At 44.3% G+C, this 25,313-nt stretch overlaps 1 protein-coding gene across 4 annotated transcripts; it reads left to right on the top strand.

The window, feature by feature from the left end:
• Nucleotides 1-1,347: 1,347 nt before the first annotated feature.
• Nucleotides 1,348-24,656, top strand: ZNF18 (zinc finger protein 18). Of its 4 annotated transcripts, none has more exons than XM_084761348.1 (7): nucleotides 1,348-1,449; nucleotides 9,399-9,885; nucleotides 10,999-11,188; nucleotides 11,559-11,638; nucleotides 16,884-16,968; nucleotides 17,764-17,874; nucleotides 22,400-24,656. In XM_084761348.1, exons 2-7 carry the CDS (start codon nucleotides 9,496-9,498, stop codon nucleotides 23,278-23,280), a joined length of 1,737 nt encoding a protein of 578 aa, XP_084617474.1. In that variant the 5' UTR covers nucleotides 1,348-1,449; nucleotides 9,399-9,495; the 3' UTR covers nucleotides 23,281-24,656. The 4 variants fall into 4 exon arrangements, with proteins under 4 accessions (XP_084617474.1, XP_084617472.1, XP_084617473.1 ...); XM_084761346.1 differs by having other exon boundaries at nucleotides 22,397-24,656; XM_084761347.1 differs by having other exon boundaries at nucleotides 17,761-17,874.
• Nucleotides 24,657-25,313: the final 657 nt, after the last annotated feature.

Below are 25,313 nucleotides of genomic sequence, written 5' to 3'. Positions count from 1 at the left end.
GGCTTAGACATTTGTTATTTCCTCTGCCTGGAAAAATTCCCCTGTACACAAGGTTAACCCCTTAACTTCAGGTCTCAGTTCAAGGTTGTTTTAGCTGTTAGTCCTGCCTAAACTACATAAGCTGCGATCCAACCCGAAAACCACCTGTCTTACCTAATTGATCTTCTCCACTTATCGTTACCCAACATACTTAGTACCTGTACATTTATTTATCTGTTGTTCAGCTCTCTTCACAAAATAGTATTATGTCAGAGCGTTGCATGTGTAGTTCACTGCTATATCCTCGGCTAATGGAATAGCATTGGGCACAGACAAGGCAGCAGGTAAATATTTATGAAACAAAAATAGATGGTACTTTTTTATTATTTAAAATGTTTTTCTTGCTCAGTCTGTTCAAAAAGTGTCATGCCTCTTCCCAATTGCCAGATTAATAATAATAATAATAATAATAATAATAATAATAATAATAATAATAATAAACGGCCAAAGGGACAATGCTCTTAGAACTGTCACTTTGAGGTCTGTGGATTCCAAAGTGATGTGTGTAGCTATGTCTCCGTATTTCCCGTGGGAAAAGCCTCAGCTTCCCTCAGATTCTCATAGGTGTATTGCGCAATTCAAGACTTTGAATTGCTCTAATCTTACTTGAATATTGTTCAACTAAAGCCCAACGCGTTTAACAGGCACCTTATCAAGGTCCTGACCAAACCACTGGATCTTGGAAATCAAGTTCCTAAGAATTGAAAATAGCCCGCAGGTCGGGTCTCTACCTAAATGTCTGATCAGTCAGCCAAGCTCTCCTGTCATAGAAACTTCGCCTCTGCCAGGCTACTAACCTGTCAACTATGTAAGTCTCTTGACGTCTGTCTGAGTCAATGACTGCTTTAACCAGCACTGTGAAATGTTTTTCTCACGAATTGCGGGCCTTTCAGCGCCAAGGACTTGGAGAACACGCCGAGCCCCTTTCCCACTGATCAGATTTTCAGGCGTGTGACCATACCATGCTCCCCTCTCCCCCGGCGGAGATGCCAACTGTTTTTGCCATGGGACAGGGAGGACACATCTCTATACCGATGCTGTCCTGTATGTCAGTTATTCGAGACTGGGTACCTGGATTTGGACACGATGCTTCTGTCAACCCTGTTTAGCGTCACGAAGTGACAGCTGGGGCCCGGACGCTTTGAAAATGGGAGAAAAGGCAGTGCTCACATCCTGGGATAGAACAGAGGCTAAGACTGGATGAGTGACGGTCGGAAGCGCAAGCTCGCGCCACGGGAGGCGGGCCTTGAACCCTGACGCTTCCCGGAAACCAATGGGAAAGCCGGCTTCGGGAAAACCCCTCAGCTGCCCCGCCCCTCCGCCGCGGCGGTGCTGCGCGTCGCCTAGGCCGCCGGGGCCCGCAGCTGTCCAGCTTCCGGAAGTGCGCCAGAGCGGGCCACTAGGGCTGAGGTAAGCGCGTAGGCTGGCCGGGGCGAGCGGGGTCGCGGACTGTGGGGGGTCAAGCTTGTCGTGGCTCCAGCTTGAAAACTGTCGGGAGCGAGCTGCGGCGGGGACGGCGGTCTCCGCCCCGCGCCCGGAGCGCTCGCTGGCGACTGGCGCCTGCGGGGGAGGGGACTCCGGGCGGAACAGACAGTGGGCTCTTCCGGGTTGCCCGCCCCAGGAGAGGGGACCGGACGGTGAGGCCCCTGGGCTCAGGTTGTACAAACCCTGGAGGCCAGCCGCTTGTCACCCTGTCCTCAGTGACAACCCCCGCAGACGCGCCCCGCAACCCCGCAGAAGTCCGCCTTAGCGAGCCGTTGATGCTTGGGAGCCTTGGAGGAACCAGATTCTTTCTTTCCTTTTTTTTTTTGTTTTTTTTTTTTTGTTTGTTTGGGTTTTTATTAGTTTGTTTGTTTGTTTGGTTTTGGTTTTTCGAGACAGGATTTCTCTGTGTACCAGCCCTGCCTGTCCAGGACTCTGTAGACCAGGCTTGCCTTGAACTCACAGAGATCTGCCTGCCTCTGCCTCCCGAGTGCCCCGTGGAACCAGATACTTTTAATACTTACCTAGGAGCAAAGCCTAGCGTGAACTGATGAAGGGCTGCCTACATGTGCAGCTGTGTGTGTACTTTAAGTGTGTACAGGAGAATGTTGACCTAGTTGCGCACTTCATTTCGATTTGTTAAAGCGTCAGCAATACAAATGTAACTGACAATCATGAGTTTCTTCTGTGAGCACTGAGAAGCAAGTCCTCATCAGCGTGAAAACCCATAAGTCCCTTTATAAAGTAATTTGATTCTGAGTTAAATGGATGTCTTGTCACAAATGCCTGGGGTGGGGGGTAGCCAGCAGTATCATAAGATTTAAACAGGTAAGGTTTAAGTTCCCAGAATAACGTTTCTTGAATTTTCTCCAAATTAAGTTTTCGGAACTAAGTCTGACTAAGCTTACAGGTGGAAATTTTGCTGCCTGAAATTCTATTTTTTTTTTTTTAAACTCAGGAAGCAATCCATTTATATAGCGAAGGATTTTTGTAGATATCGTTTCTATAACAGAGGCTTCATTGAAAGTTTTCCTCCTAAGCAAGTGGTTCTTAACCTTCCTAGTGCTTCTGACCCTTTAATGTGTTCATGGAGGTGACTCCAAACCATAAAATTGTTTTTGTTGCTACTTAGTAATTGTAATTTTGCTACTGTTATGAATTGTAATGTGAATAATTGTGTTTTTCCCATGGTCTTAGGTGACCCCTGTGAAAGGGTCAGTTGATCCCCAGGGCTTGGGACCCACAGGTTGAGAGCTGCAGTTCTAAGCTCACAAAGTTTGGTAAACTGTAATTTCATGATAAAATGTGTGAAAATTTATTTTAATTTCCACCATGATGTCTTTTGACTACTGATTACTAGTTTCTACAAATTGGGATTTCAAGATCCCTTATTGGTATTGATTTCTATTTTAATTGCCTTGTATGCTGGCTAGTTTTATGTAAGGTTGGCCCAAGCTAGTGTCATCTGAAAGGAGAGAGTCTCATTTGAGAAAATGCCTCCCATAAGATCCAGCTGTAGGGCATTTTCTTAATTAGAGATTGATTGAGGAGGGCCCAGCCCATTGCGGGTGGTGCCATCCCTGGGCTAGTGGTCTTGTGTTCTGAAAGAAAGCAGGCAGAGTAAGCCAGGAAGAGCAAGCCAGTAAGCAGCAGCCCTCTGTGGCCTCGGTTTCCAGCTCCAGCCTCCAGCCCTGCTTAAGTTCCTATCCTGATTTCCTTCAGTGTCTGACTATGTATGACGTGGAAGTGTAAGCCAAGTAAATCTTTTCCTCACCAAGTTTCTTTTTTTCGTGGTGTTTTATCATAGCAACAGTGACCCCAACAAGGTCAGAAATTGGTCCCAGCAGAGCAGGGCATTGCTGTGACAGACCTGACCGTGCTGTTTTCGGGAGGTTTGTGGAAGGCCTTTGGATCTTTGGGCTAGAAAAGCCATTGAGTGTTCACAGCTTGGTGAGCTGTTTTTTTTTTTTTTTTTTTTTTTTTTTTGGTTTTTTGAGACAGGGTTTCTCTGTGTAGCCTTGACTGTCCTGGACTCACTTTGTAGACCAGGCTGGCCTCGAACTCATAGTGATCCGCCTGCCTCTGCCTCCCGAGTGCTGGGATTAAAGGCGTGCGCCACCACACCCGGCTTCTTGGTGAGCTGTTTTGTGGGAGCTTGGAAGATACAAAGTGTTGAGAGAAATGCAGACGGTAGAGGCCTGGCTTGTGAAGTTCCAGAAGGAAGTTTGAGTGTTCACTAAAGACTATGGAGGCTGTTGGGTATTTTCAGTTGAGAGTCTGTGGTTCTGGTTAGCTGGGGCTGAAGAACCAGCTGTGATTAACAAGACACCAGAGTGACTAAAGTCTGGTCAGCTGGAGCTAAGAAATCAGCCGTGATTAAGAACAGACCATATCACTGATGTGAAACCTTAGAGAGTGTTTCCTTAGAGTCAGTAAACAGAAGCTGTGTTCCAGAGGTGACCCAAGGCTGTACCTTGTTTTTGCAGCTGATCCTGGACCATGGTGTGGAAGCGTAAGCCAAATAAACTCTTTCCTCCCCAGCTTGCTTTTGGTTGTGGTATTTCATCATAATAATAGTAGTAGTAACCCTGACTAGGACACCACGGTTACAGAACACATACTTGATGTTTCCGCTTGTATGGAACGCACATATTTGGTTTGTTTTCCTTAGTGTTTCTTATGGACTTGAATTAAACATATTGCAGCGGCATTGTACCTCACTCATCTACTATCAGGAAGAGGCTAATGCATGCAGCCTCGAGTTCCAGGCAAGCCTGGGCTACAGAGACAGACCCTATCTCAAAACAACAACAACTACCCTAAACATCACACACACACACACACACTCTAAAAAAAACCCACTAAAAATCAACAAAAAATTGATTCTTGGTGTGTGTACACTTGGGTTATATGTTCTAGATGATCTGACCTATCTGTTTTAATAACATGACCTCTATTTTCCCTTTTTGTCAATGTTATTATAGCCACACTGTTAGTGATGAATCAACACTTTTCTCAAAATGAAATCAGACCCCCCCCTTCTGTCTTTGTGCTGGCTAATTTTAAGTCAAGTTGGCACAAGCTATAGTCACTTGGGGGGAGGGGACCTCAAAGGAGAAATTGGCTCCACTAAGTTAGGGCTGTAGGCAAGCCTGTAGGGCATTTTGTTAATTAGTGATGAGGGAGGGCCCAGCCCATTGTGAGTGCTGCAACCCTTTGGCCAGTGGTCCTGGGTTCTATAAGAAAGCAGGCCGAGCAAGCCAATTAAGCCGACCTGCCTGGCCTCTGCATCAGCTCCGGCCTCCTCTGGGTTCCTCCCTTGTTTGGGGTTCTTGACCTAACTACTTTCAATGATGAACTGTTGGACGGAAAGTGTGCATGAAACCCTTTGCTCCACAAGTTGCTTTTGGTCACAGTGTCTCATCAGACGAAGAGAAACTAAGTCTTCCAGTCAGCTTGGCCAAATATACTAAAGTAGCCACATCGACTTTCCAATGCTTATGCCATATACTATTTTTATGTACTATGCCAGCTCCTAGTAGTTGCAGTCAAAATTAGACCCAACAGCTGCATATATTCAGTTCAAGCACTTAAACAACAATCAAAACAAATCCTAGGCACATGTTTTATACAACTGAAAACTTCAAATATGTATTCTTCAACTATAATGTAATTTAAATAGAAATATATTCATGTTAGTGTAATTAAAATAGAAATATATTCAGATAGAATATAGTTTTCTTAAATTTTCATTTTTAAACTATTTTTTCTACCTAACGAGTTAATACTTGTGGTGCTAGGATGGAACCCAAGATTTTACACAGGCTAGACAAGTGTTTTAACCACTTTGCTACATGTCAGATTATTGAGTCTTTATATTTAAAATGTCTCTTTCAGATAGCTTATAGCTAGGTCTTGGCTTTTTAAAATATGAAAGCTCTACCTTGTAGTTTGAGTGTTTATTCCATTTACATTTAATGTAGTTTTTGGCGTGGCTGTGCTTTACTTTACGGCATTGTCTTGTTTTCCACTACATTTTTTTTTTCTGATCATTCCTCATTTCCTATGACATTTCTGTTTTGTTTTAAGTTTAAAAGTAGGCTATTTTTTGTGTGTATGGTTTGGTTTTGCTTGCATGCATGTCTGTGCACCTTTGTATGTGCCTGGTGCTAGCAGAGGAGGCTAGAAGAGGCTGTTGGATCCATTTAAACTTGAGTTACAGATGGCTATGTTGTATATTGAACCTGGGTCCTCTGGAAGAGCAGCCAATGCTGACAGTATGCACCCTTAAACTCTAAGTAGGGTTTAACCTGTCAAAGTCTCCTTTGCTTTAAACCCGTTTATCCTTCCCAGCTCAGATCTGCCATATTTTACCTCTTAACACTTCCCATTTCCCGCCTGGCACTCCGCCACCAATTGCGTCGCATTTTCTGTTTTTGATTTGGCAAGTCACAAATATATTAACATGACAGATTCATTAAATGTGCTCTCCCCCATGCAATTTTAATATCTCTTATACTATTATTTAAAAAATTAAATTACATTATTTATTTATTTGTACATGTATATGGATATATACAGGTCACAGTGCATGTGTGGTAGTCAGGGGACAAACTGTGGAACTGAGTTCTCTCCTTCTACTGTGTGGGTCCCAGAGAGCTAATTCAGACAGTCAAGCTTGACAGCAAGTGTCTTGGCCTTCTGTGCTATCTCACCAGTACTCATCTGCCTTTTAAGGAAGCTATCAGAATAAAATAGTATAGTATTTTTATTCACCGAACATTAACCAGTTCTGCTCCTTTTTATCCTTTTCCGAAAATCTGAGTTTTTTTTTTTAGCAGTTGGAGGAATGAATGTCATTTATTCCTGTAGCACATTCACTGATTTTGAAACATCTGTTCACATACCCGCTCCCCCCTCTTGTGTGTGTGCGTGTGTGTGTGTGTGTGTGTGTGTGTGTGTGTGTGTGTGTATGTGGTGTTTGTGTGCATGCTTTAAGGTTCTGTGGACTGAGCCTAGAGCCTCATACATGCTAGGCATGCGTTCTACCTGGCCCCTGTAAACTGTGTATTTAATTGTAATTTTTGAAGGATTTTTATGCTGGACTTGAGTTGTTTTTCTCTAAGCCCTTGACTATCTTGAAGTTGTTTTTTGTTGACTGCTTCTTACCTTTGAGTCATATTTTCCTATTAATTTGTGTGTCTAGTCGTCTTGGTTGCGTTCTGTCTTACAGTGGGAGCATTAGTGATGCAGAAGGCCAGTTATCTTCTTGAGGGATGTTGCTGTTTGTTGGAGCAGGCAGTCCACTTACTCTAGGCTTTATTTTACACTCCACTGAGCACATCTTTGGAAGGAGCTGGTGCTTCCCCACAGCTCTCCAAGTTGATGAATGAAACTGCTACCGGTGGATCTAGTAGCAACTTGGCTCTAGGTTTTGTTAGGGAAGGTGAGAGTGCTTGTCACTCTCTGTGGTTTTGAGACAGGGTCTCTCTGTGTAGTCCTGGAGTGATTAAAAATTCCAGTGCCTTGTTCTTGACTGGCTCTGTGTGTGTGTGTGTGTGTGTGTGTGTGTGTGTGTGTGTGTGTGTGTTATGCTCTCTGTTAAGTCTTGGTGTTCTAGGGGCTGGAGAGATGGCTCAGAGGTTTAGGGCACTGACTACTTTTCCAGAGGTCCTGAGTTCAATTCCCAGCAACCAGATGGTGGCTCACAGCCATCTAAAATGTGATCTAATGCCCTCTTCTGGCCTGTGGGTATACATGCAGGCAAAGCACTGTATACATAATAACAAGTAAATAAAATCTTTTTAAAAATCTTAGTGTATAAAAAAAAAATCTTGGTGTTCCATCCTGGTGATGCTTCATCTCAAGCTTGTACTTGGGCTTAGGGCACACCCCACACAGACACCTGTCCCCATCCCCAGCGATCCTTCCCGCCACAGTCTATCGAGTCTGCTCTTGTCGCATCAGCTTGTTGAGACCGTTGTGCTCCACTGGCACTGAGTTCCCTGCACTGTGGCTGCAGAGGTGTCCTCACATAGCCATCCAGTGTGGTCGTGGCGTACCTCACCAATTTCTCCCAGGACTGCATTCTCACCTGCTGTGTGGAATGCCTGAAACTGGCTGTCTTAGATGTTTTCTCCAGTTTGGAAGCTGGTTGTAGCTGGCTGACTAGTCTGTATTATCACTTATTTTGCCAGGGCCAGAAAAGGGATCCCCTAAATACATATTCTTTACTTTAGGAATGTTACCTTAGTACCACTGAATTCTACCTGGGTATATGAATGAAGTGTGTAGGCTCTTTAAAACAACAAAAAATAAAAGCCATCAACTTAGTGAGGTCCATGTGAAAAACATACATCATTAAGTTCTTCTTGTCTCTCCTTTTTTGCATCCTTGACAAAAACAGCCCTGGTTGGTTTTTGCATGTTATACTTATCTGTCTTTCTCCCCCCTTTCTCTCCTTTCCATCTTTACTTCCCTCTCCGTTCTGTCTTCTTCCTTCTTATCCTTTTGATTTAATTTATTATTATCATTGTACATGTGTATATAGTGTGTACATACATGTGTGTACATGTGTGCATGTGTGTACCATTAGTATTATAAAGAAATGGTGATCATTAGCACCTACATGGCATTTTAAGGGCCAGTCCAATGACTCACTGTTATGAGCACTTGTAATAAAGTTAGCTATTAACAGAAGAAATGATCCTTTGAAAACACTTTAGTAATAACCTTGGCACTTATTGTTTCCCCTTTCACTGCCTCATTTGCTGTTTTCTAAATCCTGATGCCCTGTTAGATAGCTTTGTGTCATTTTAGCAAAATACCTGAGACAAATAAGATCTAAGGAGGAGAGGTTTGTTTTGGCTTATAAACTATAGGCTGTGGTCTATGGTCTCTTGGCCCTGTTGCATTGTGATAACATGTTATGTTGAGACAGGAATACATAGTAAAGGAGAGCTGTACATCTGTTGCAGAAGCCTATCACCCTTTCAACATTAGCCTGTTTTCCTGGGGCACTGATAGCCCTAGTCCATATCTGTCTGTCTGTCTGTCTACCTATCTAATCTAATCTAATCTAGTCTTATGTTGAGACAGGGTCTCATGTATCCCAGGTTGGTCTTGAACTCACAGTGTAACTGAGAATGACCTTGAGCTACTGACCTTCTTGTTTCCACCTCCTAAGTGCTAGTATTGCAGTCATAAGTCACTGTGACAAAAGGATGCTAGGGATTGAACCTATGCCTTTGCTCATGCCAAGTAGGCACTCCACTCTGATGTACAGCCCCAACCCTAAGTAGTGTTATGTGTTAGCTTACAGATACAGAGATATGGAAGTATGTGTTTACTTGGAGATTCATAGAGAAATGATTCATGTGTGCCTTTCTGTCATTTTTTTTTTAAGTTTAAATTTTTTGTATGCTACATTGCATGTGTGGAGTGGTTCTCTCCTTCCCTGGCCTCTGGGGATCAAAATTGAGTCATTAGGCTTGCAAATTTGTTCACCTGATGAGCCATCATGGCAGCCTCCTATTGTTCTGTTTTGAAATAGGATCTTGCTACATACCTTGAACTTGTTATAGAGCTTAGGTTGGCATCAAACGCACCATCTTCTTCCCTCAGCCTAAGTGCTAAGATTGCAGGTGTGTGCCGCCATGCCTACCCATGGTACATTCCATCCCTCTATAGTCTATGGGCATTTGACGATCAACGGAGAATATAAATACGGGCAGGATAAAGGTGTAGTTTGCTTTGTAGCTTCAAGTTTACAATGACTCAAAATAGACTCGTATACATATTGGACAGTTCCAAGCCTGCAGGCCTTTCAGGGGAGTGTTCACTTGTGCTGTTCCTGACTATGTGTTGTTCTTCCACAGCATCGGCTCTTCCTCTTCAGCTCCCTAGAAGACACCATTCTCTGCAGAGACAGCCCTATTCTGGAAGCCCCTCACCTAAAAGGCCCTGTGAAGCCAGATGATGCCTGCTGACTTGGGGCAGGCCCTAGGCCTGCTGCCTTCTCTGGCCAGGGCTGAGGAAGCCACATTCTCTGGGCCAGATGCTGCCCAGCAAAGAGAGCTCTCCGACCCCGAGACTGCTCGCCAGCTTTTCAGGCAGTTTCGTTACCAGGTGATGTCTGGGCCCCAGGAGACCCTGAGACAGCTCCGGAAGCTCTGTTTCCAGTGGCTTCAGCCAGAGGTCCACACCAAAGAGCAGATCCTGGACATCCTCATGCTGGAGCAGTTTCTGAACATCCTCCCCGGGGAGATCCAGATGTGGGTGAGGAAACAGTGTCCAGGCAGTGGAGAAGAGGCAGCGACCCTTGTGGAAAGCTTGAAGGGCGACCCCTGGAGACTGTGGCAGTGGGTAAGCACAGTATCTTGTCTGCGAGTAAAGCCCAGGTTCCTCTGCGCCTTCTCTGCTTCACTTTCTTTTCCATTTTTTTTTTCCTAATAGTTGTTCTGACACCAAATATGTAGGGTTTTCCAAACCGATAATCAGTCCTTTGAGTCTTTGATATAAACCAAGTGTCACCACGTCAGTCCAGGGGTGACAGCTGTCTACACAGGACCAGAGCCAAATCCCACAGGGCTGCTCTTACACTTCAGATGCCACTCACACGTGCCGTGGACCAGGTGTCTTAACAAACTGGCTGTCTGATTTGATGATGGATGATTTACAGGACTCAGGGACATGCTTTCGTTACGCTCACCAGTTTCCTCTGTAGAGTCAACCTCACAAGCAGACAAGTGAAGAAAGATACAGGGTACTCCCCAGTCCTCTGCCAGCATGCTGCTTCCCCGGGACTGCACTGAGTTCACCAACTGGCGCCTCTGGAACCCCATTGTGTATCTCGCTGGCACACTCACTTAACTTACTTGCCATCAGTGGTTGAATGCCACTGATCCCTCTTCCTTCTCTGGAGTTGGAGGTGGGTTCAGCTGACAGTTTTAAGCCTGGAATCCCATGATTGCTCATGCTGGCAACCAGGCCCCATCCTGCCGCTGTTTAAGTACCACCAAGAGTTAGCTGCTCAGCATGGACTCGGAGCATAATGGGAGATTCCTGTGCTGAAACAACAGGGCGTCAAGGAGCTCTCCCTCGAAGAGGAAACAGAGACCACAGCACACGTTGCTTACATTAAATTCTAGTCTCTTATCTTACTTTTTGCAACTTAGTCTCTACCCACACCTCCCTAGGAATTATGATTTACTAAAAAGCAGCCCTGAGTTTTAATTGTTGGAAGCCATGTAGTAGAACAGAATATTAGTGTTATGATTGGAAGATCTCCTAGATGTGCTTTAGGCCTCAGCTTCTGTCTACCTCCCTCTACCCCGGGGTTACAGAGGGTTTTCCTCTTCCTCTGCCCATGGCCATAAGACTGGCAATATCTCATGGTCTGTTGTAGAAGGCCAGTTCTGTTAACACTTGGCAATCTTGACTGGGCATCCTGCGCTAACTAGTGCTCTTTGGTGTTAGATCAATATCCAAGTTCTAGGACAAGAGATCCCATCTGAGAAGGAAAAGCCGGCACACCGCCAAGAGGACAAGGTGGAGCCCCCGCTGGAAGTGGTGCCTCAGGACCTGCCCCTTCAGAAGTCACCCTCAGCATCCAGGGAGCTGCTGAGCCATGATGTGAAAAAGGAATCAGACATGGAGCCAGAATTAGGTGAGGAGCAGTTACCTGCTGTGCTGCGTGGTGGCCTCTGGGAGAACTCTGGGGATTGTGGCTAGCGCTGGGTGTGTGCTGAATGAACACAATGCCCTGAGAGGTGTGGAGATGCCCAGGGTCTGTATGTTAAACTATTCCGTGGCTGGGCCATGCCATTTGGGTTTGGTTCTTTGGAGGGAAACAGGGAGAAACATGGATGAGACTGTTTGGAAGGTTGGAGGGGTCGTAGTTGTTAGGAGGTGAACATGAACCTTTGAGTTTGATTGACACTGCAAACTGCTCTAATTGTAAAGAATTTCATGGCACCCCCTGGGGAATGGTTAAGGGAGACATCTGAATTCTGAAAGCCTCCTCTTCTTTGCCAAAGCTCTGGCTACTTCCCAGCTTCCTGCCCAACCTGAGGAGAGGCCTATCAGAGACCAAGATGTGGGAACAGCACTACAGCAGGTGAGCCTGGCCCTCTTCCTTGCCTCCCCTGGCCCAGGAGTATTGATGGGGACACAGACTCAAAGAGGAGCAGAAATGGGGCATGCTACATAACAGTTACTTAACCGTTGCTCTGTGTGTGTGTGTGTGTGTGTGTGTGTGTGTGTGTGTGTGTGTGTGTATGAGAGAGAGAGAGAGAGAGAGAGAGTGAGTGTGTATATGTGTGTGTGTGTGTGTGTGTGTGTGTGTGTGTGTGTGTGTGTGTGTGTGTGTGACCCCTGCTTCTCTAGTCAGTCATCTTGGCTAATGGCTAATGGAATCTGGCCTCTGGGAAGAGTCTTTGCCCAAGACTCTTGGTAGTTTCTGCTTTTAAAAAAAGTATTACTTTGAGAAAAGGGCCTTGAAGAAAGGGCTATTTCATTTCCTAGTATGAGCTGCCCACACAGGGGTCTGTTAGAGACTTGGAATGGTTATTTCTCATGTGTGACAGGTGAGTCTTTTCCTTTCTGGCATCATAGGAGTAGTGTTGATAGACTGTACATACTCATATAAGTCATATAAACTGTAAGCATGTAGTTCTAATGTATGTACGCAGCTCAAAACACAGGCACAATCAAGAGTAAATGTCTCTATCATATTCAATTACCTTTTAAGTTTTTCTTTAAAAGGATTTTTTAATTCTAATTTTATGTGTGTGAGTGTTTTGCCTGGTGTGTGCCAGGTTAGTACCTGGTGCCCATGGAGGCCAGTAGAGGGCAGATCCCCAGGAAATGGAGTTACGGTGACTGTGAGCTATCACGTGGATGCTAGGAGATGAGCCCGGGTCCTGTGGGAGAGAAGCCAGTGCTCTTGACTGCTGCGCTGTCTGTCCAGCCCCTTTCTTTTGAGTTCTTGTCTCCTGTCATTTTCAGTATCCCAGCCGTTCTGAGATACCTGCTAACTACTAGCACACATTTGTTTGTATTTTCTAGAGTTTTATGTAAAATAGAATTCTACCAAATAGTTCATCTTCCTTTTTCCTACATTAAATGTATTATTTCCTATTTTTAAAATGTCCTCTCACTGGTTTTGTGTTGTCCGTTCCAGGGATGGCACCCGAGTCTCCATGAATGTTAGGTGACATCTGCTAAGTGTCTTTGTTTTTTTTTTTTTATGAATATCCTTGAGCTTGGCAGTTGTTTGGACAAAGTTTGTTGTAGTTTGTGCAGACTTTTCAGGTGTGTGTGTCTTTTCTAGAGCCCAGTAGATGTCTGAAACTATAGATAGACTCACTCACACCCTGTACATAGAGCAGGCTTTTCCTATCCTACCAGTCCTCTGATGAGGATTAATTTGTAAGTTATGGAAAGTAAGACATTAACACTGACATCTAGTAATGGAGTAATTACAGTAGCACTCTGTAATGAGAGTGACAGTAGTGTGGTTTACTGTGTCAGTGTGTCTTACTGTGTGACAATCCACTCATCCTTTAGGTGCTGATGTCAGATGGCACAGGCCCATGTGACAAGGTGGAGTGAGGTGGACGATAGCACCCGCCTCTGTGGCCGTAACGTTCCAATTCATGATGTGACAGCAAAACTAGTATTAATTTTGTTCCTTTTCACCATTTTATGGATAGAGGACTTGTTTTTCTTTTTCTTTTCTTTCTTCCTTTCTTTCTTTCTTTCTTTCTTTTTTTTTTTTTTTTTTTTGATGCTAAACTTTATTCAAGGCCCAGAGGATGTGAAACATGAACATGCCCAAGGGAAGAGCTTAGTGTGATTCCTTTTTTTTTCCATCATCACTTCCTGCTGTACATACCTTTATAGAAGACTTGCTCTTCGCACAGATTGAGCAGCTTCTGTGTATGGCTTCTTCGTGAGTAGAAAATGTTTTCATTTTGCACCCAGTAAGCACTTTATGGCCTCTCTCAGGCATGCCCACCATCTCTTGTATTTTGAAGTCTCTCTTAAGTGAAATAAGGGGCAGTTGAGCAGATGCACCCTGATCCTGCAATAGGGAGTCTGACAGCAAACAGAGCTGCCAAATGACAGGGGCAGGGAGTGTAAGTAGGGTGGGTGTGCTGCCTAAATTGATGACTCATATCCTGTTTGAAATTGTGTCACCCACTCAGAATGATGCACAGTTTCTGGGTGTGGTGGCGTACCTCAGTTCTAGCACATTAAAGAATCAAGTAGGCGGTGGGGGGAGGGGAGGTGTTACAGGTTCTAGGCCATCTTAGACGACGTAATGAGTTTCTGGACACTGTCTCAAAGAACAACAAATAAGCAGACAAATTATAAATGAAACGATAGTGTACAATTTAAAACCTAGGAAGTGAGCCAGACACGTGGTGCATGCATTTAATCCCAGCACTCGGGAGGCAGAGGCAGGCCGATCTCTGAATTCTAGGCCAGCCTGGTCTACAAAGTGAGTCCAGGACAGCCAGGGCTAAACCTTGTCTCAAAAAACCAAACCAAACCCCTAGGAATTATTTCTGGAAAGTTCCATTTGATGTTCTCAGTCTACAGTTGACAGTGGGTAACTGAAACCAGAGTTGTGAACATGTAGATTGGGAGGGTTGTGGTATAGCACCAGCAGTTTCATTCCATGGTGTTTAATTTCTGCAATTCTTTGTACATTCTGGCTATTAGTCCCTGCCTGAAGTGTAGCTGATAAAGATCTCCCATCCTGTGGGCTCTGTCATGTGTTCTGCAGCTTGTTTCCTTCGCTGTGCACAAGGTTTTCATCTTCCTGTGGTCCATCTGTTCACACTTGGTCCTGTGTTTGTCACTGCCACTTCCTGTGCTGTTGGTGTTCTAGTCAGAAAGTTCTTGCCTACCCCACTGTTTCAAAGAGTAGTCCCTATGTTTTTTCCTAGAAGTTTCAGCACTTAAGGTTTGAAATTAAGATTTTTGGTTCATTTAAATTGATTTTTTTAATATAAACTGAAAGATAAGAATCTCATTTTACCCTTCAGGTAGATTACTGGCTTTTGCCACCACCATTTGTTGAGCAGCTATCTTTTTTCCAATGTAACTTTTTGCCTCTAGAGGAAAAATTAAGTGCACATAGTGTTGTCATATTATTTTCAGAGCCTTTATTCTATCATTCATTAGCCTACCTGTCTGTTCTTATGGGAGCACCAAGCTGTCCCTGTTGCTTTGTCAAAGAATTATTTCTGGAGTATGTAGGGACACTCCCAGAGAATTGCTTAATATACTTAGTACAGAAGCCATCAGCTGTTCTGGATAACTTGAATGAGCAAGGCTGGGCATGGTGGCTCTTGGTTATAATTCCAGCATTCAAAAGGCTGAGGCAACAGGGTTAGAATTTGAGGCCAGTCACAAAATAAAACAAAAACCAAATATTCAAAATGCTCAGCAGCACCACTCCTTAATGGTAGTTACACACATACACAGTGCCTGTGTTAGCCGATTGGTGACTATACATACAGAGTATTTGTGTTAGCCAGCTGGTGACTACCCACACATACAGTGCCTGTGTTAGCCATTTGGCAACTATAAATATGCACAGTGCATGTGCTAGCTGACAACTACCCACCTAGCACTAAAATGAAAAGTCATCCTTATGCATCCTAATACCCACCAACCCCAACCATCATCAGCTGAGCACAACCCTTATATTTAATGGAATCCTTTGAAAAGGGAGGGAAATTTAAACATAAACAACCCCTTTCTCCAGTCTTGTCTGTAAATTGGGAACTTTGCTAATCGTTTCAGAATGCTGAAGGGGTGTGATTACCCTTGCATAGTGTATCATCAGAAGCTCTGACTGGCTAGGACTCCTACACTACTTGGACTTGAAGGTGGCATAGCTCAGAAGCCCACAAGGTGGCGCTCTTTCCACACGGAACACGATTTTCCATCAGAGCACACAAGGTCCTCTGGAGTGGAATTTTAGGACTGCATCTCCAGGAGGGCTACATCCAGGCCTCAGGTTCTTGGCAGTTCTGGAGTGTGGGGCTTTCAGCCAGGGGTGCGTCGTTGAGCGGCCCTGACCCACTGCCCTGGGCTGTCAGGCTGAGCGTCTGGTGCTTGTGCTCTTTTGTTTGTCAACTTAGCAGCACTGGGAAATGCCCAGTGTCCAGCAAGGCTGGCATCCTGTCAGGTGCTTGTGTGACATCTTTCTTTTTTCCTGCCAGCTCCCAAATGAGAGTTGTCTGGGTTCCAGCCGAGGACTCCTGTAGTTAGCAATATTTACTCAGGCTGGCTGTTTCCAGGAGTTTCATTCATGTAACAGTAACAGAATATGTTTACATTTAATTTTGTATCTAAAATATAGTTAAGTATATTGAGACAACTTGTCAGCATTCTGATATTTTTCATACCAAAAAGTTCTTTTCCCCTTTCATCTCCTTCCTTTCCCCAACTCTCAGCACCTAATTTACTGTCAGCTGGAGACATTCCTGGCACTAGGCGGCAGGCTTGCTTTAGAACTGAGGGTGAGATGTGCAGCGGCCTGCTGTAGCTGTGGTTGGCACTTGTAGTATTTCTTTCAAACCTCTCAACAAGTTCTTGAGTTCAGTGCTAAGAACATGAGGACAGAGGCTCCAGCACGTTAAGCAGCTTGCCCAACCTAGTCACTTAGCTAGAAAGTGGCCAGTCAGGAGCCTGGGCTCCAGCGTGTGTGACCCACAGAGTACACTACCGGTCACTGTGGGTTGCTAATGCCAGCCTCTTGTGGGGGAGGCTGAAATCTCAGTTTGCAAAGCAGATGGATTGGCGATGGGTGGCCTCCCCCATTCTGGCAGCTCAGGAAGAGAAAAAAGGCTACTTTGGGGGAACACCTTGCTTGGGAGCACTGGGGGTAAAGCCAGCTTCATGCGAGGATGCCTGTGAACCACTGAGGGCTCCAGATGTGTGCAGCTTTCAAAGCCACCAGCTTTTGTTTCAGCATCAGGGTTTGCGGTTGTTAACTGTACGTTTTCACTAGTTTCCTTTTAATTTCTCCCTTGTCCAGTAGTGGCGATAGCAGATACCCAGTGTCAGAAGAGTGTCACTGCAGCTCTGGAAAGAGATTAGAGCAAGGGTCAGAGTGTGTGTTCTTCACTCCTAAATATATATAGCATAGAAACAGGAATTCACCCCTAAGGCTTTCTAAACTCGGCTCGGAATGCTGATCTGAAGCCTCCATCTTCCCGTTGGCCGCCTGTCCCTGACTCTAAGGTCTCCCACTGACCAAGCCCACCTCTCAGATTTCTGTAGTTTGGGAAGCAGGTTTAAGCACCTTCATTGGAATGATGCTTCCGTGTTTTTTCCTCCAGGAGCAATGGAGACAGCTGGATTCTACTCAGAAGGAGCAGTACTGGGATCTCATGCTGGAGAACTATGGGAAAATGGTCTCAGGAGGTGAGGGCATGGGTCCACCTGATAGGGGAGGTGAAAAGACTTGGGGGAGGTGAAGTAGGTATTTTCTGTGCATTTAGAGACACCTGCTCAACACCTGCCGGTAAACAGAGTCACTGGTGCTACTCTAGGAACTTGCTGAGTTAGAGATGACAGGCTTATCAGTGAGAACATCCCTATACGGAAGTGTTCTGTTTGTCAGGAACTGTGTGATTGTGTCACATATAGCAACACCTTTAATATATATAAAAAATGGGCATAGTGATGCTACTCCTCTCCTTCCACTCTTTATTTTTCCCTTTTCAAGGCAGGATCTCACTATATAGCCTGGAATTTGCTTTATGGACCAGGCTGCCCTTGATCTTACAGAGATCCACCAGTCTTTGCCTCCTGAGTGCTAGGACTGAAGGCCTGTATCACCTCACCCAGCTGGTGGCATACTACTTTTAAAGAAGTGAGCAGCAGATCAAGGACTTGCTCACTTTTCCTCAGCTCCCGGGCTGAGTTAAGGTGGATCCAGCTGTGACAGGCTTTGAGTCCATGCTCTTTTCCTTCCAAACTGGACTACCTTAAAAAGATTCCTGTCCTGATCTTTGCACCAGCTGCCAGTAACCCCTAGGCCCTTGTCACCTGCCTAGATTTGTTTTCATGGCATTCACCATGTGTCCTTATCACTTAGTTCTCAGGTGAGTGTTTCTAAGTGACTCCATATCTAGGGTTCTCTTTTAAAATACACAGTTTGAAAATTCTCCGACGTCACTGTTCATTTAAGGCCACAACATTTCTCTGTCTCAGCAGTAGGCATTTCCGACTCCAAACCTGACCTCACTAACTTAGCAGAGTCTGGAGAGGAGCTGGCGGGGCTGCACCTTCATGTTGCTGAGAAGATGCCAAGACCCACCTGCAAAGGTCAGTGGGTGCCATTGAGCTCCAGCTGTTTCTGACCTCCTCAGATTAAATTTGGAAATGGTGGGTAGCATGTTTATTCCATTAGTTATAGCTAACTGTGATCTGACTTGAATACCACAAGTTGGTGGCTACAGGGATGTTGGTGTGTTTATTTAGCCATGGAAGGAGGAGCACATGTCGGATCTACTGTCAGTCTCATCTATTTTGATAGTTTTCCTTCTTAGAATTAATATTCAGGCCAATATAGGTAGTTAAAATTTCCTCATAAAGACTTTGTGTAATAACCATTAATTACACTCACAAAGAAATTCAGAGAAAATACTGTTTTAGATTTAAAAAATATTTTTATATTATTATTATTTTATTTTATTTTTGTTTTCCAAGACAGTTTCTCTGTGTAGCCTTGGCTGTCCTGTACTCACTTTGTAGACCAGGCTGCCTCAAACTCACAGAGATCCACCTGCCTTTGCCTCCCAGAGTGCTGGAATAACAATTGTGTGCAACCACATCCAGCTTTTATTTTATTATTAACCTGTGTTTATGATCTGGGTGTAGGGGCGTGTGGTGCCATTGCATGTGTAGAGACCAGAGGGCAGCGTTATGCAAGCTTATTCCACTGTTATATGGGCTCTAGAGATCAACTTCAGGTCACCGGGCTTGTGTGGCAACTTCTGTTACCCACTGGACCATCTTGCTGGCCCAAAACTAAACTTTTCTACCCTAATTATAATCAGTGGTAACCACTTAACCTCAGGAAGATAAACAAACAGAAGAATGGTATATTTAGTTGCCAGGTACCTGGACTTCATGAAATAGCAGTGTCAACTTTTACTTAACATGTTTGAAGACTGGGAATAAATCTGAATTTTTTTGCACTGAGCATCCCTCTGCCTTGGATGGTCTTTCTAAAACATGTCAGTCTTAGAAACCATAACAGTTTACTTGCATTCCTGTGTACACATGTGCCCATGTACACCTGCATTGAATTCTAGAACCTTGGAGAAGGAAAAGGACTCAGGGTAGAAACTGTATGATAAATTACCCTTTCCCTAATGGAATGTATTTATATTCCTTTGCTGATGTCTTACAGAGAACAAGAAAGGATAGATATGGCTTTATTATCAATTCTTTTTGGTGCTGGGAGTCGAGCCAAATCTTATACATACAAAGCACACATTATTCTGATTTTAATTTGAAGCAATATATTTACTATTTCACAAGGGTTCCTTTGGAGCAATCGATCTCAAACTGTGTCATGTCAGCAGAGATGAGTGGTGAGCCAAGTCGGAGAAGATGCTTCCTGAGTGTTAATCCAGGAATGGAGCCCAGGAAGAGCGGGGCTGTCTGTTTCACTTAGTGGGATTAATACTGCAATTTTAAAAATTTAAATGTTGTGTGTATGGGTATTTTGCCTGTATATGTCTGTGCACCATGTGCATGCATGGTATTCAAGGAAGCCAGAAAAGGCCCTCAGATTCCCTGGAACTGGAGTTGCAGACAGTTGTAAGCTGCAACATGGGTGCTGAGGCTAGATCCCAGGTCCTCTGCAAGAACAGTAAATGCCTTATACACTGAGCCCATTATTATTGTTGTTACAATTATTATTATGTAATTATTATTGTTAGATATTTTGGCAGAGTTTTATATTCTCCATAAACATGAGTAAAGGACAGAGCTTGACTATCACTTGTAGCAGGAGGATTTGGTTTGTGATTTTCAGCTCACTATGTCCCAACTGTTCCCTTTTTGTTTTGTCGTTTTAGTCCATTCTTCTTGCTGACTTGACCACATGAGATTCTGCCTTGCATAAGCCTGTCTTTGTAGCTAGAGATAGAACTGCGAGGAAGCGCATTAGAAACAAGTGTGGGAGGAGTAATTTGGTGGTGATGAGGACAGATGAGACCACTCGGAGAGAGAAGCCTGTGCAGGCAGAAGCGGGGTCCAGGGGCACAGGGAAGAGACTCTGAACCGTGGCAGAAGCTGCAGTGACGAGATAGGAAGGGGCCAGTTGGAAAACTCAACAGTTGCCCAGGCTGTCAGATATGTAGTAAGACCAAGTACAGAAGTCACAAGAGAGAAATGCTGTTTTCTTTGACCACATGGAAGGACACTTCAGAGTGAATGAAAGCAGATTGGCAGGGGTCAGCCTCAAAAAGTTGTATGCTTGATTTGCAGTCAATCCCAAGGGGTTAACCAAACCAAACTGTCCCAACAAACAAAGCCAACCAAAACCAGTTGTGTGATTCCTAAGTAGACACCTTAGCAGCAGAGAAGGCTAGTGAGCCAAGCTGGAAGATGGCTGTGAGTGTCCCTGGAGAGCAGCCAGGCGAGCGGGAGGAAGCAGGGGTCTGTGGGCAGGAGTTGCTGCTCTGGGTAGGGACGTAAGGGAGCCAGTGCAGAGTTTTGCCTGTGTTGCTGAACAAAGTAAGTTAGAAATCAATTTTAAAAAGATAATTTGCAAAGTAGACACAAAGAAGAAAAGGAGTGGACATTTGCATCCTGTTTAGATTGGAAACATTTTTCTATGCATAGAGGTGATAAAAGAAACCTTTGAGGAAAAGATTAACAGATGTTCATACCTAAAAAGTAAAAAAAAACCCAAATCTATAAATACAAATAACCCCCAACAAAATTACTGCAACAAAATTGGTGTAAGACATTAGGGGAACTTGATAGATGAATGATGGTCTATATTGTTTTTCTTAAAATAGAGAAAGTTAAAGCAAGTTGGTGAGAACAAATTACTTTCTCAGCAAAATTTGGACAGCAGTCTTGGAGTAGGAAAAATAGCTCCCAGATATGGGAAAGAGAATTCATCCTTTCATCACAGAGGAATTAACATTTAAAATAACAAAAATTCATTTTTCACTGGTCTAAATAGCATATGTAGAAGAAGCATCCAGTATCCAAGTATTAGCCCCTCCCACTTCCCCGCACTTAACAAGGCACCAGAGGATGGGAGAGCCCTTCTGGAAGTTAGGCTGCCAGTGGGCATTAAGGACCATGGAGCTGGAGAGGTGGCTCAGTGGTTTAGGACTCTTGCTGCTCATGTAGGGGACCTGGGTTTGGTTCCCAGGATCTCCATGGCAACTCACAAACACCTGTAACTCCAATCCCAGAGGATTCCACACCCTTTTCTCACTGACACATGCTCCTGTGTGTATGTGATGCACATATTTACCCTAAGGCACACGCATAAAGTAAGCCAATCTAAAGACAGTATATTATTTAAAGAACCGTTATGTTCATGCCATAGGTACACTGGCTGTGCTCTGAGGAATTCCTTTCAGATATTAATCAGAAAATGGGCAAACACTTAGGAAGAGAATTGCTTAGTACAGTGGTATTTATTGTAGTAAATACATGATTAACAACATAGGTTTCCAGTGGGAAATTCTTAAATTCACATTGTATTTATTCTAACTCTTTCATGGTGGCTGTTACTTGGCTTTTTAAGTTGCTGTTAATAAAGACTTGTTTAAAGATGAGGAGCTAGCTCTACAGAGCTAGTCCTAGGACAGCCAAGGCTACACAGAGAAACCCTGTCTTGAATTCCCTCTCTCCCAAGTTTTGTTTCTTTTAAGAGAATTTATGTTAAATATTAAATAGACCAGTGTCAGTAGTTACTATATAAATGTTATATAACCAGATATAGAACTGTGCTCAATATGACATCAGTTATATCTGAAAATAAGTTATACATATGTACATGCAAGTTAATTAGAAAGACTAGAAGTCCAGACATGGTGGTGGCACACGCCTTCAGTTCCAGCAGTCGGGACGGAGGCAGGCAGATCTCTGTGAGTCTAAGGCTGGTCAGGGCCATATAGTGAGAGTCAGGCTCAAAGCAAAGACTGGAAGGAAACATGTCAGCATGTGTGGTAGTGGTTGTTGGAGTTGATTTGGTTTTCTCATGCATGTTTATTTTTTCTTTCTAAATTCTGATTGTGTTTATCTTTTACATAGAATCAAGTAAGAATCTTGGGGCTGGCGGGCTGGCTCAGCAGTTGAGAGCATGTATGTTGCTCTTGCGGAGGATCTGAATTTGGTTCCCAGCACACATGCCAGTTGGCTCACAGACATCCGCCCATCTCCTCTGTGGGTACCTGCACTCCTGTGCATATATTCACAGACATATGCGTGTACACATAATTAAGGATAATAGAAACAGATCTCAAAGAGAACACCAACTATCTGAACAAGCACTGCTTGCATATGAAGTGTTTGGACTTTTTGGACCTTAAGTGCACGCTGTTTGCTTGTGGAGGGGTCAGAAAAGCCCGCTAGGAGCCTGTGCGATTCACAGTGAATGGCTCAGCCCCAGAGCCAATCAATTTAGCTTCGAACCCAGCACAGGCGGAGTGAGTCTGGGGTGCACAGTCATCCAGGTGGTAGATTTCTTCCATATTTATTGATAGCCTGTCAGTAAAAAGAAAGTTGATGTTTGCCTGGCGCCACCTTTGCGTGAGTTGGAGAATGGGCCTAGCAGCTACTGCCATTTAAGGCTTCCTTTTCTTTTCAGAAGACAGGCAAGAAAATGACAAGGAGAACCTAAACCTGGAAAATCACAGGGACCAGGGATCCCTGGATGCTTTCTGTCAGGCGTCAGGCGGGGCAGCGCCGCAGACTGCCTTGAGTGATTTCTTAGGGGAGAGTGAGCTGCATCGCTTTGGAGGAGAGAGCGTCGTCCCTGAGGCTCTGGAAAGCCTGCAAGGTGAGGGAACAGTGGGGCAGCTCTTTTCTCATGAAAGGGGCTCTGGCAAACAGCTGGGTCAGCACACACAGAGCTCTTCTTCAGGAGAGCTGTCTGCCTTGTGGCTGGAGGACAGGAGAGAGGCTGCTCAGAAGGGACAGGCCAGAGCCCCCATGACCCAGAAACTGCCCACCTTCAGAGAGTGTGGGAAAACCTTCAGTCGGAATTCACAGCTTGTTTTTCACCAAAGGACTCATACGGGAGAGACATACTTTCATTGCCTCATTTGCAAAAAAGCCTTTCTACGAAGCTCAGACTTTGTGAAACATCAGAGAACTCACACAGGAGAGAAGCCCTGTAAATGTGATTACTGTGGGAAAGGCTTTAGTGACGTCTCTGGCTTGCGCCACCACAAGAAAATCCACACAGGAGAGAAACCCTATAAATGCTTCATCTGTGAGAAAAGCTTTATTCAGAGGTCAAACTTCAATAGACATCAAAGGGTTCATACAGGTGAGAAGCCTTATAAATGTACCGACTGCAGCAAGTGTTTCAGCTGGAGCTCCAGCCTTGACAAGCATCAGAGATCACACTTGGGGAAGAAGCCGTGCCCGTTGCCACACACCCCCAGGCGCTGCTTGCCAGTCCACTGCAGCCCTGCTCAGCTCGGCATGGAGGAACTGCAACCAGAAAGGACCTCCTCCTGTTTGTAGGTTGGAGGTTGAGGAGCTGGGCACTGTTTTGACATGGAGGGGGATATTATTCCGACTTGAAATTCTTGGTTTAGTTTTTCCTTTTCCACCAGGAAAGAAAAGAAATTTGTTGGTTTGTTTTTGTTTGTTTCACCTGGCCTCTTTTTTTTTTTGACCTCTTTGGAAAGACATGTCCTGAAGATAGTGGTTTTTGTAGTTCTCTCTGATGAAAGCCTGCTAGCATGGTCACACTTGCTGCTGGCAGAGAGAAGTTCAGATCACAGCCTGAGAACTAAAATTCTAGAGCAGGCTATTGCAGAAGAGGGGTAGGGAGGCCTGTGAGTGCATGCCGTCTCTGTCAGACAGATGACAGAGTTCTTGTTTAACTGCCCCTTATTTGAAATAAACTGAGCGCAGTTTGTCAGAGGACAAGTCACGGAGACTTTGCTTGACAAAAGTTCCAAAGACCTCCCACTGTCCAGTATGGTCTACAGATATCCAGAACAACTGTTGAGGCTTTGCTTGACAAAGTTCCAAAGTGGCTGATCACCACTGCCCTTAAATATTATGTATAGTCCAGGTATAATTTTGTCTAACAACTACTTTGAAATCTGCCTTTTCTCCTAAAACTGTCTCTCTCTCTTTTCCTCAGCCCTAATGAAATTTACAGTGGGAAACTTTTTCCCACATAAAATGTTGAAAGAAGGCATCTGGCCAGATGCTCGAGACAGTGAGAGTCTTGGCTCTGACTGTTGTGCGCAGTCGGGTAGAAACTACTTGAAAGAACGTTAGGACCTTGACACAACAGTACCTGGATAGATACTGTTAGCTAAAGACAAAGTTCTTCAGAATCTGCTCTGAGGGCAGTAGAAGGTGGGCTTGGAGCCTCATGCTTCACAGATATTTTACAGTAGAGGACCCGTTGGCATTTAGGCTTGGCTTGGATAGCACACCTGTTTGGTTTGGGACTGGAAGTAAGTAAAGTCTTTTCTGTGTTAAGAATATTTAGCTCAAGCTATGTTGCTATGACAATCATATAAACACAGTGACTTTAACCTGGGGAAATTTATGATTACACTTTTCCTGAGTATTGTTTAAGAAATAATAATCAGGTCATGCTGACCATTGCTTGGAAATTGATTTTTGCTATATGCTTTATTGTAGGTTATACAGAACTGTATGTATTTCTTTGTTAGATTGTTTTCCTGCTCTGTTGATTTTTAAATGCTCTATTGATTGTAAAAGATGAGAAAATCATGATGTAATCTTTAATGAAAAAATTGAACTTCACTTTAAATAAAGTACTGGGGTTGGCCCAAGGGAGTTATAGACAAGGAAAAAGCAGAAGAAAAATAAAAGTTCTCCTGGGCTGGAAGACCTTTCAGTTTGAACTGCAATTTATGCCTGAGTCTCAGCATTTCCTTTCTCCTCCGTTCCTCGACCTCTCCTCAACAACTAGTTCCTTTCACTAGTTATTCAGCCAATAGTTGGTTTCCCTTAACCAGCTATTTACCGCCTGCTCCATTCTCCCTACCATGGAACCACCAAGACTTTCTCTTCTTTCTTCCCGGAGCTGGTCTGCAGGAGAGTTAGTCTTTGCCTTCCTTGTGTCTGCTGTATTCACTGTGTGTTGACTGTCACCTCCAAGCATACCACTTTCACAGCAGAGCCCATGTGGGATGGAGCTCTAGGGCCAGCCCCTAGAAAACAGATCAGGTTTGTAATGTAGCAGAAAGTGACCAGAAAGAGAGCATGGTCTGTGCCGGCACACCTCTACCTCAGGTAACTCAGTTTGAGGTAAGTCTTTTTGGAGTCTGCCTGCCTGCCACTTGATTGCATGCCTCAAATATCCCTTCTCTCTCATGGCACCCTTCTTGGGCTATTATTTTTTCCAGGGTGTTTTATGTTCTAAAATGTTCTTTATTACCTTATTTTGCCTGTAGGGTGTTAGGAAGAACTCAATACTATCGATCTGGTTTTTATTACTGCCTAGGACTTTATTAACATGTATATGTGTAACCTGTCCATTTGTCCTTGTAGTCACAAGTTGCGGG

This window comes from Acomys minous (assembly GCF_964271855.1).
Source record: "Acomys minous genome assembly, chromosome: 16".
NCBI classification, from domain to species: domain Eukaryota; kingdom Metazoa; phylum Chordata; class Mammalia; order Rodentia; family Muridae; genus Acomys; species Acomys minous.
This window is presented reverse-complemented; position numbering and strand designations above follow the sequence as displayed.